Raw genomic sequence first — 12,137 nt, forward strand, 5'->3', positions numbered from 1 at the left:
AGGGTTGTTTGTGAAGGCTAAATGAGACAATGTATGCAAAGCAACCTTCACCAAGCACATACTTAATAAATGTTTCCATTATTTTCTCATTTAAGAAGAAAAACAAACACTGAGAAATACTGCATACTGTGTGATGTCTATAATTTGCTTTCAATTCTTTAGCAAAGACAATGTGAAATGTGCGTGTGTGGAGGGGGATGGGTATGCCATTGAGGAACAAACAGTTGCCCTGTCAAGAATTTATATTCCAGAAGTAATCAGAAAGTCATACCCCAAATGTGGTTATTATAAGTGTTCCAGAGATCTTTATCTGTCTTCAGTAGTGTGAGACTTTGCTAATGTTGAAATGGATTTCATTGGTGAAATTAGTATCTTGTTAATCAGGACAGTGGATATTACATATGGACTCCAATTACTACAATTAGTGGTTTTCAAGATATGTGCATTGGTTATAATATTCTAAAAAATACCCCCCCTTGTATTAATAAAGTATGAAAATCTAGCAAGTTCCACACTCATTTCATTAGAGATAGGCCCTGAGGATGTCCAATCCTGCCACTGGGCCAAAGGATTCTGGTTGCCTGATGCCCACCACCAGAACAACCACATCCCGCTTTTGAAATATTGCAAGGGATATTTACAGTACCTAAAACAAAGACAGTTTGGACTTCATTAAGTTTATTCAACAGAGTGTATGAAAAATTTGACCAACTTGCCAATAATTTTTTGTTTAAATAAAAGTCTTTATGTGCCACAGGATTTGGGCTGAGATCTGCTTTTATTAAAACCAAACAACAAGCGTATAGGAAAGTAACCAATCCCCCAACTCAAACTTTTTGGCAGCTATTTTGATGTGCCTAGGAGGTATTATGAATAGCTTAGAAGTTGTATGACCGAACTGGCTTAGGTCAGTTTGCATCATACCGGTCTTTTTGCTAGTCAAAAAAATTGTATCAATTATATAATTGACATAAAAATTAAACCGATGGTTGATTAATTCTTTGTGGAATGCATGAATACACAGAATAAATCAAAAGGAGGGAAATAAACTAAAATTAGAAATCATGGGAATGCAATTTTTCTGATGAAAGTTCAGTGAGGTGATATACTGCTATTGGCATTGTAAGTTAAATACACTTTTGTTGAGATAAAATGGATACAATTTATCAAGAGCTTTGAAAACAAATGTTCCACCAATAAGCATGCGAAAAGATGATCGACATCATTAGCCATCAGGATTAGACACATCAAAACCACAATGAAATACCACTTTACACCTGCAAGAATGACTGTAATAAAAAAAGACAGATAATAACAAGTATTCACAAGGGTATGGAGAAATTGAGAGCTTCATACATTGCTGATTGAAATTTAAAATAGTGCAACTATTTTGCAAAACAATCTGGTAGTTCTTCAAAAGACTAAACATTATAGTTACCATATAACAGAGCATTTTTACACCTAGGTATATATCCAAGAGAAATTAAAACATATGTACATGTAAAAACTTGTATATTAATGTTCACAGCAGCATAACTCATAATAATCAAGAAGTAGAATCAACCACAAATGCCCATCAACTGATGAATGGATAAATAAAATGTGGTCTGCCCATACAGTGAAATATTATTTGGCCATAAAAAAATGAAGTACTGATGCATGCTATGCTACATCATGGATGAATCTTGAACACATCATGCTAAGTGAAATAAGTCATCACCAAGGATCACACACTACATGATTCTATTCATACGAATTGTCCTAAACAGGAAAATTCATAGAGACAGAAAGTAGACTAGTGGTTGTTTAGGACGTAGAAGAGCTAGGCGAAATGGCGAGTGACTGCTAAAGGGTATGGGGCTTCTTTTGGGAAAATGTTCTAAAATTAAGCATGGTGACAGTTACATATCTCTACAAATAAACTAAAAAACCACTGAATTATAAATGGGTGAACTTCATGGTATGTAAATTATATCCCATTAAAACTATCTCAAAATAATGTTCTTGACCCAGTGACCCTAATCATTAATTTAAACCACATGAGATTGTGAATAATGGATCTTATTTGACCTACAAAACAGCAATTTAATAGTTCAATCTAATCGCTCTTCTAAGATGTTGACTGAGATTCATTCATAAAGAAGTTCACTCATTGTAATTTTATATTAACATAATTTTGGAAACAATCTAAATGCTGAGAAATAAAATTATTAAATAAACTATTATATACTTACATGCTAGAAAACAATGCAAACATATGAAGTATGTATATGAAGAATTGTTCAAAACATGATAAAAACCCATCTATAGTAGATGATGCAAATTCAGAAAACTTATCTTGACTTATAGGTAAATCCAATGGGCTCTTTCTTCCATAAAAGCAAAAAGAAAATATACATATATTTATAGGTACAAATACAAAACTCTAGGAAAATGTACCAAGAATATTAACAGTATTATCTTTGAAAGTTAGTATTAAGGATGTGAAATTAATTTTTCCTTATTGTAAACTTTCCAAATATTCTATAATAAACTCATATTACTTTTATAATTAGATAAATAATCTTATCATCAAAGGAAAGAAAAAAAATTCAAGAAAGACAGATACTTGATTCAAAGGTAGCCAAATATACTTGAATTCTACTAAATTTCACTATTTGTCAAAAAAGAATTTGTTTTAAAAATTTCAATTTAGGTATTTCAGATAAAAAAAAAGCAGCCTTGTAAAAAAGATGAAAAAAGTAGACTTGCTATTTAATTCAGATGATAACACTAAGCTAGTTGTTCAAATAAGACAGTTATCTGTCCAAATTTGAAAGCTCCAGTAAGAATCGCCACACTCTGCTCTAGTTCTTTCATAACAATTCTTCTTGCCAACAAGTTTGTTTATTTCTAATTTGCAATTGCAAATCATTCTCTTGTCCAAGTCCTGTATAAATCAGAGATTGAGTTTATAAGACAGTTCTTTGTCATTTCATACTTTTAGAAGTGACTTGGTTAAAAGACTATTTCAAGTTTTGCCAGCTTTTCAAGAGTCATGAAAGCATCAGTCCCTTAATATTAAAATACACTGAACTCTCCTCATACTTTGACCTTTTTCTCCCAGAAGTACCAGAGTCATGATTTTCAGACTGTAATTTATATCTACAGTCTGGTTATGTCAGGCTAAGACCATTCAATTTCTTAGCTTCCCCAGTGGTAAATTGATATTGTGATTACAAGTTAATGCTCAAAAGAAGATTTAGCATGAAGAAACTGGGGGTGAGCATAATGATAAAATAATACTTTCTTGTACTTCAACTTTAGTGCATAAGTTATCCTAGAGGGACACACACCTTCTATGAATACCTAGAATAAAGGGGAAAAAGAGATTCAGTTGAAGAGTCAGTTATAATTTATCATAATCATTTGTGTAAAAGCTTTGGATCGAATCTTGTTTCCTAACAAAAGTTTATATTTTACATGGGACCTTTTTATATTATCTAGACTTAATTAAGCACACTCATATAAATAAAAGCTACAGAAAAAATAGATTATCTAAATTATAAAAATTATATATTTAATCGTTATTTGAAATTATGATATATATGTATGTGTTTACTTTGTTTATTGTCTGTCTTTACTAATAGAATGTAAACTCTAAGAGGGAAGGGATTTTTGTCTGCTTAATTTATTGGTTTAACATCAGCACTTGGAACCATGCCTCAGACATAGCAGTGTTTACAAAGTAGAGACTCAATAGTGAGTGAATGAATAGTTCTTTCACACAATGAAACACTATATAGCCATTAAAAAAGATACATGGATCAATGACCATTCAAAATCCTCCACATGCAGTATTTTAACAGTTACAATCCTGTAACTCATTGAATTCATTTATTTCATGTTCCTGATAACTGAAAACTACATTACTAGATCCTGCATAGTACATGGAAAGAAGCATTTATCATTTCCTTGGTAACTCTTAGAAACATAAAAAACATTTATCATTTCCTTGATAACTCTTAGGAACATAAAAAGAAAAGCTAGGGAAGCAGAAATTACAAATGACAGTATATTAGCTATCAAGAAGACATCTGAATTTTTGCAAAGGGCCTATAAATCTATATGCATATGCATCTGGAATTAAAATTACACTACGTAGATACTGTCCTTCATTTTGTCCAATTGTTATTGATTTTTTAAATTCCCACATATTTGATTGTCATATATTTTATTAATAAATGGTTAGCCAATATCCAACTGCAATCATTTGGGGACAGCTAGAGAAATGTTAGAACTATAAAATATTAGAAAACACTATTATAAGGGCAAACCATCATCATTTTGGAATCGTGCCTACCTAGGTCTGAAATGACAGAATTTGACCTAAACCTTGAAAGGGAGGTGAAAAGGAAGAGAATTCCAGGCAATTAGTGAAGAATAAGAGCAAAAGGAGGGCAGTGGGAAGCCCGAGACAAAATCAGGGGCTGAGTAGACCAGTTTTCACTGAGTGTTAAACCCCAGACTGGACCCTGGCAGGCAGACTTGCCTTCTAACCCCAAAGGTAGACTCTGCCTAAGGAAGAGGCAGAGAATAAAACCAGAAGTCCTCAGCAATGTTGCTCCAATAGAAAAAAAAAAAAACTGAAATTTAACCTGAGTTCTGACAAGTACTGTGTTGGCAAAAGTTTTTGTACAAATCTTGGTTGTTTTTGAACTTCTCATATATAGTCCAGTGAACATGCAGAGCATGAACAAATTGGTCTCTGAAGCTCTTGTAGTTTTACAGTGATAATACAGAACCTGTATAATAACTGTTAAAAGGCAAATGGTACAGTGAACTAGATTATTTAAGATACAATATTGCAATTAATGAGTTATGGGATTTTATCCAATTTTTTCCAGGACTGAAACTTATTGATCAAATATAACTTAAAATCATGAACCATCTGCTAGGACTTTTAAAATGTTTTTGCCAAGCACTAATTTTGAATTATAATTGTAATGGGTTTAAAAACCTAACTTAGTTGCAAAGAAGGGGGGAAAAATGAAATGAGAACACAAAGGGCATTTCTTAATTAATTTGCTAGTTACTTCTTTTTTTAGCAGTTGGATATCTTAAAGACAAAAGAGTATTAATAGAAAATACATAAACTTGCCTGGCAGAATTGTTGTAATACCACTATCCATGTATACAACAAAAGTTTTTTAAAAACTTTTTGAAAAGTAACTTTTGTAGAAACTAACTATCCATAAGATGACAGAAGAAACTTGTCAATCTTTGCTCCCATTTAGTTGATTTTATTAAACTGTCTAGTTGTTTGAGGGTTGGCTGTTATGGTAGAGTTACAGTTTTCTAGTAATAAAAAAAAATCGATCCTATGTCAATTAAATCCCATGCAAGTCACACATGTGTGAGCTGCATTCAGTCCTCTGGGATCATCAATTTGTCATCCCTATCAGCAAAATATATTCAACACCTCTCTTCCTCACTACAATGAACTTCAGTACCTTTTGTAGCCTTGACATCTCAGGAATCCTAAACGTGTGCCTCACACAGTCAAAAACAGCTTAGAAAGACCAAGAGCTTATAAAGTCCTCCCCATTATCTGACTGTGAGTGTCAGGTCTGTTGCTGATAACAAAACTCCAGCTTCTACAGATACTCATTAATTTCATCCATGCACCATCCTCAACACCAGTTGGCAGGGCAGCACCACAGTAACAAGCTCCTGGAACTCAGTCAGTTTCTGGCAGCCAAGCTCAGCTGGCTGCATCCCATCTCTACAGGGTGGTTGAACATGTTGGCACAAAGCAGAACAGCAGGATAACCAAACACTCCAAAGCATGAGATGGAGAGAGGTGACCAAGACTAAAGAAGCTTATCAAGACTAGTCAAAGAAGAACTACAAGTTACACTGCTTCTATGTCAGCTGCTGGAAAGTAATTGCAATAGACATATCATACCTTCATGCAACAGGACAATATGTTACAAATGACAATACAAAATGACTCCTTCAGGGTCGAAGTGTAGGTAACCTGGGTGGGTGGATAAGAGTCCTGCTCACTTCCATTTCCCAAGTTTCAGGCTGGAATGCCCAGACATCTTAATAGATCACAAATGTTTGCTCCTATCCATTATTTTATTTTGCAAAATAATACCTCCCTTTACTCATCCAGGAATAACAAAGTCATGAATTAATTGGATGCAAAGTGTCTAATGATACTACCTGTCAGCTAGCTTATATATATCACTGAAAAACAGGAACATTTGTTGAAAACCCATGAAGCAAACCAGAAAATTCCAATCATCTCTCTCGCACGGTCTGCCTTTTTGTGTATTTCCAACATGAATTATCAAAATTTGTTGATATGGGCATATGGTGGACTATATTTCACACCAAACTCTCACCACTACTGATAAAATTCTGGCTAGTTATCCAAGAACTTTAAAGAACATGACGATTTTAAAGTCATGATAAAGGAAGTTTTCAGACAGAGTCCAGTGACCATTTGTCAGGTAAAGATTTCTGCATTGGATGAGGGCAGAGGCAATGGGGAATGGACTTGATCTTTCTAGTCATTTCTATTATGTGGTATATGAATTAAATGATATATCATAGCTATTACGTGTTACACCACAGCCCCTGAGTCAAGGAACACAATATGATTCTATGCACAATTATGTTAGAAACATAAATAGCACAGAAATGAATATACCACATTTAATGTTTAATTTATCTCAGGCAGATTATTTACTGATTTTCATATTGCAAAATGTTTTGAAATTATGCCAAATGTAACTTATAGTCCCAGAAGCTGACATTTTAAGATAACAGGACATACAAATCATATTATGCTAATGTGCTATAAATGTATCACTACCCATATGAACGATGACATAGCAGTTATGTTTATAAAGTAAAATAACAAAAAGGGCTCAAATTCCTTTATTCAGGCTTTGAAACACATGGTGAGATTTCATGAGGCTCATTTATTGATACTAAGTGCCACCCTGAGCACTTTATACCTGTTATCTATTTTACGCCTCACAACAACCCTGTGGTGGATGGAGGCTCTGAAGCTTAGAAGGATTCAGCTACTTGCTCAAGGTCACTCAGTTAATAAGCAGCAAAGCAGAGACTTGAATGTGCCCTGAGAACCTTCTAACACCAGAGCCTCTTACCTAATGCTCATTATTACGTAGCTTCCTTTTGCCTCCTTGTTTTCTTGTGGGCAACACTGAAGTCGCTTTTGTTGCTAGAGTTTATACTATTGAATGTGGGAGGAGGTTGTCTGAAGCCTGCCTGGCAGACAAAGGAAAACTAATTTGAGTTTCAAAATGTGAATTGAACAAAGTTGACAGAGCTCTGAGAAAATAGGTACATGTATGCTGCTACCATTGCAAATGGGTTCAATATTTCTGAAAGCTATCTGATAACATGGAATGAGAGCTATAAAACTTTTCTTGCCCTTTGACTCAGTAATTTCAGTCTTTAGAATATACCCCAAGGAAATAACACAAAAGAAAAAGGTAATTTGTTCAAGATGTTCATTCGGGGCATTTGTATTTAGTGAAAAACAGATAAAAACCCAAATTCTCAGTAATAGGACAATGACTGAGCAAACTAAGCTGAGTAGAAACAGAAAAGGAAAAGAAGAAAACTGTAATTTCTCAAAATGTAGAATACATTTATGTGGGGACATATGTGTAAGAAATAACTTTAAGCCAGACTCGGTGGCTCAGCCTATAATCCCGCGCCTTTGGGAGGCTGAGGTGAGTGGATTGCCTGAGCCCGTGGGTTCGAGACCTGCCTGGGCAACTTGGCGAGACCTCATCTCTACAATAAATCAAGATGAGCTGGGCGTGGTAGCGCGCGCCTGTAGTTGCAGCTATTTGGAAGGTTGAGGCAGAAGGATCGCTGGAGCCTAGCAGGTTGAAGCTGCGGTGGCCAGGAGCGGCCCCCGCACTCCAGCCTGGGTGACAGAGTGAGACTACAACTCAAAAAAAAAAAAAGAAATAACTTTAGGTAAAACGTAGAATATGAATTAGCACACAATAAGGCTAATCTTGTACAACCAAGTAAAAAAGTATGTATATTAATATTAATGCAAACGAATTACAAAGTTGTAAAGTAGTATATCTTCTTTTTCATTATAGAAAGCCCAACACTGGAGTACCTGGCATATAGATTGTCTTTAATAAAAACTTTTTTTTAAAGGAGGACAAGCAGAAGCTATTTATTCAGATCTTGCTATAACAAGAAAGTCAGCACCATCACTGGCAGACAAAAGAGGAGTGGACAAATATGGTGAAAAAACAGAAGACTGTGGGTATGCTCTGATTGGAGGTTGCTGATGTGGAGAAGCTGAAGGCGGGCTACTTAGAAGCAGGGGAACATATCTGACTTTCTCTCATTGGCCCTGAGTTGGAATATGTGGTATGTGGGGGTGCAGGGTAGGATGAGGGCAAAAAATATAGGGAAGCTGGCTGTCACTGACCAAATACGACTACTGTACTGGGCTAATTGCTGCAGAGATTGTGATTTGACTTTCTAGGCTGGCTGCTGAAGAGAATGCGGGTCAGAGTTTCACAATCATGGTCTGGTCATTGTCTAGTTGTTTAGCCAATTGCTCATACAGGCTACTGGTTTAATATAAGAGATTGTTACTTAGAAACAACCAGATGGAATTGATGCATAGAGCAAGGCATGGGGGAAGGAGTACAGAGCTTCCAGTTTCGCTTAGGGCATACTACCCTCCCATCACCACCATGTTTTCAACAACCCAGAAGCTCTACTTAATAAAAATTTATAGACTTAAATTAGACACTTAACTGAGACCTAACTGCATCTCACATGTATTAATGTGCTGTCAGTAAAAGCTAATCTTCAGTGAGGACTTATTATGTGCTAGGTGTTCTTCCAAGTTCTTTCCCTGTGTTCTCTCATTTAATCTCCTTACAACACTATGAGATACATATTACTGTTATCACCCCTCTTCTAAAAGGAGAAAAATGATGGCACAGAGAAGCTAAGTAACTTGCCCATGGTCACACAGGCCACGGCAGAGATGGAATTTTAGCTCAGATAGACTCACTTTATGGCAATGCCACCATGATGCCTTTGTTGTCTTTCCTTATTTGGAAGAAATATCTAGATCTTGTTCTCTCCTACTAACCACCTTTAGATTTTGTTTTCTAGAAGCAATTAACAGCAATCAGCCCAGAACAGTAAGGGTTAAGTCAATGACATCCAGCTTCCCTAATTTTTTGTCCCCATCCTGCCCTCCATCCCCATATGCTTTCAACTCAGGGCCAAGAAAGAAAGTCACAGCTTTTCTTTTTCACCATTCGTGTTTGGTTTGCAATATATACAACCCTTGCAGCAAAGAAGAATAACCAGATCCAGAAGTTGTTGAGATGAAATACTCTCTATCCAGGATCACCTGCATGAACATAATCTACCTGACCTAACTGGTAGGGCTTCCTTCCAAGAAGGGAAAGCAGAGTAGGGTTTTTAAGTCAAGTAAGGAAATTGTAGAGATTGGAAGATAAAATGCTACTGTGGGCACACAAGGTAGTTGCAGAATTGAAAAATGTAACATTTAGAAAAAGGAAATACTCAAATGAGGTTGAATCTAAGAAATAAGTTGCTTAGGGATAAGTGACAGATCAAAAGAATATTTTTAAGCTCTTAGAGAAAATATTAGTTCAAAATATAAAAATTTATGTTTTATACTTGACTAGTTTCTAATATTTTTATAAAACATTTGTATGGTCTTATTTAATTATCCTGCCTGGGATAACATAGTTGTTCCATGAGAAAACTTCAAGTCAGAGGTAAGTAGCAGCCCCCAAACAGCTGCTTGTCATTAGCTGAGCTAGTACTCAGTCCCAAGCTCTCATTCTTAATAGAGCTAAACATTGATACTGTTCAAGAAAAGTACAAAGCCCTGTGCAAACCTTCTTTTTAAATCATTCAAAGCTCATGAAACCTTATCTCATGAGTATAAATCTACTGAGAAAAGTCCAGAAAACAAATATAAATGGAATATAAAATGAGAACTAAATATATAGTGAGATCCCTTTAATTGGAGGCAGCAGAGCAAAGGTAGGACACTGCCTGTGTATAAACTAAACTGTTCAAGGGATGTCTAGGGTATGTAGTGGTTACATTTGGAAAGATACAAAAACCTAAATCCTTCTATCTAAATCCTTATAAGAGGCATATTCTATCTCAGAACACTATTATCTATTGATATAAATTGTGCAAAGTGAAATTTTTGCTTTATCTGTATATTCTATGGAAACATTTTATGTGAATAGGGTGCATATGTTTATATTCATTTCTAAATATTCTATCCTTCTCACCTGGTCTGATGGAGACCAATCTCACTTCAGAGGTCAAATCAAATACTCTCTCTTTCAAGAAACCTCTCCAGATCCTTCAAATGAGTATAACCCTCTCTTTCCTAGGTGCTCATAGCATATCTTAGAATATCTTGCTGATGAGTCTTGCCTCTTGCTTTGTAGCACCTGGATGGCATAACAATGGGAATTTATCTTTGTGTTATAGCATTACAATAGAGATTTATCTTTATGCCTCCTATGACTCCAACATAAGTTTGTTGAAATGTAATAAATCATTTGAGGCCCTCTCATGCTCTATGAGTTTATAAACCTTTACAGATATTTGGGCTGCTTCAGCTCCACTATAAAAATAACCTACACCAAGGACTCTCTTCACTTGAAAAATCTTCTTGCTTCCTTACAACCGTATTTCACATTGACCTTCTGTACCAGAACATTTGCATTAATTTAATATATTAGTAATTAGTACTGGTAAATAGCAAACGCACATCCAGAATGTTAAATTATAAAGCACTTTTTAATCAAATAAGAATATGAGAGTCATCAAACTTAAATAAACTGATTTGAGATTTGTTTTTAGCACAAATATCATAAATATTCGTCAGATTTCATTCCACATAAAGGTAGGAGCTTCAAAGCAAGAGCTTCAGTTCTTTGAGGGCTCTCTTTTAATATAAGCTGGCAAATAAACTACTGGTGAAAGAACTTCAAATTCCAGAGCAGAAAGTACATTACTTCTATGAAGGTCAAATGCTCTTCAGGGACAAAAGTAATGTTCTTTTCATTAGCAATTTGGAATACCAATTAAATAACATTCATTTTATTGAGATTTTTATATAAAAATGAGAAAACAATTTTTCATTGTAGTTATAAAAATACAAGAGAAAGTGCTGAGTTTCTGAAACACAGTAATCTTCCTATATTCCCTATCTTCCCTTAGGCCATGTGTGGTGGTATTGTGATCCTCAATTAAAAAGCTTACTTATAAGGAAGATAAAGACCAGGGAATTACAAGACTACTACAGATGCTTATAATGAAAGGCAAGCTAAGAAAAAAAATGAAGTAATTATTTTCAATTATATCACATTCTATGAAATATCAAAAAACTCCCATTACATTTTGTATAACATGAGAAAAAACTCTTTGATCCATGAATAGGCTAATCCAACAGCTATTCATGTTATTTCTACTATCATGACGGGGGCATCTGCAAAGCTACGGCCAGGCTATGGAAGCTGTGACTTAATACCTTGAAAATTGACTCTATACCACTTTACCTCTGCTCTGCCATGCCATTCAACTGACAATAATTCAACTGTCTTTTAAGGAAGAATAGCAACCAATGATCAAGAAGGAAAGTACAAGTCACAAAAGCCATGAAATCTTACTTTTTCATCGTCTTCAGTAAATGGAGCACCTTCAGGAATCTTATTTATCGCTTGGGCCACACCAATAATCTCACCATCACTGCTTCGGATAGGCATGCACAATAATGATTTTGTCTTGTATCCAGTTAGTTTGTCAATTTCGTCATTGAATCTTCGATCCTAAAAATAAGATAAAGAAAACATTAACTGCATATGCATTGTTGTCAGGGAGGAGAGAGAGGTGTATTTCTATATATAATACCTTATCACTGGGAACCTTCTCCAATGGGTTTTTAATCATTATAACAGATTTGATTTCATGTTAATTCACACCAAAGGAAGATAAATTATATTAAATCATGATCATCATTGCTTCTGGGCCAGCTTCCAGCTGCCGCTTTGAATACTTGCTCTGTG

General features: G+C 35.0%; 1 protein-coding gene across 1 annotated transcript in view; it reads right to left on the reverse strand.

The window, feature by feature from the left end:
* Positions 1–11,894, reverse strand: part of PDE11A (phosphodiesterase 11A) — a 424,947-nt gene extending 413,053 nt beyond the window's left edge. Inside the window, exon 1 of the mRNA XM_008058244.1 lies at positions 11,742–11,894. Within this exon, the coding sequence (XP_008056435.1) occupies positions 11,742–11,837 (96 nt within the window). The 5' untranslated portion in view covers positions 11,838–11,894. The remainder of the gene's footprint in view (positions 1–11,741) is intronic.
* Positions 11,895–12,137: the final 243 nt, after the last annotated feature.

The sequence above is a fragment of the Carlito syrichta genome, unplaced genomic scaffold (genome assembly GCF_000164805.1).
Source record: "Carlito syrichta isolate Samal-C Ts95f unplaced genomic scaffold, Tarsius_syrichta-2.0.1 Scaffold303265, whole genome shotgun sequence".
Lineage (NCBI taxonomy): Eukaryota > Metazoa > Chordata > Mammalia > Primates > Tarsiidae > Carlito > Carlito syrichta.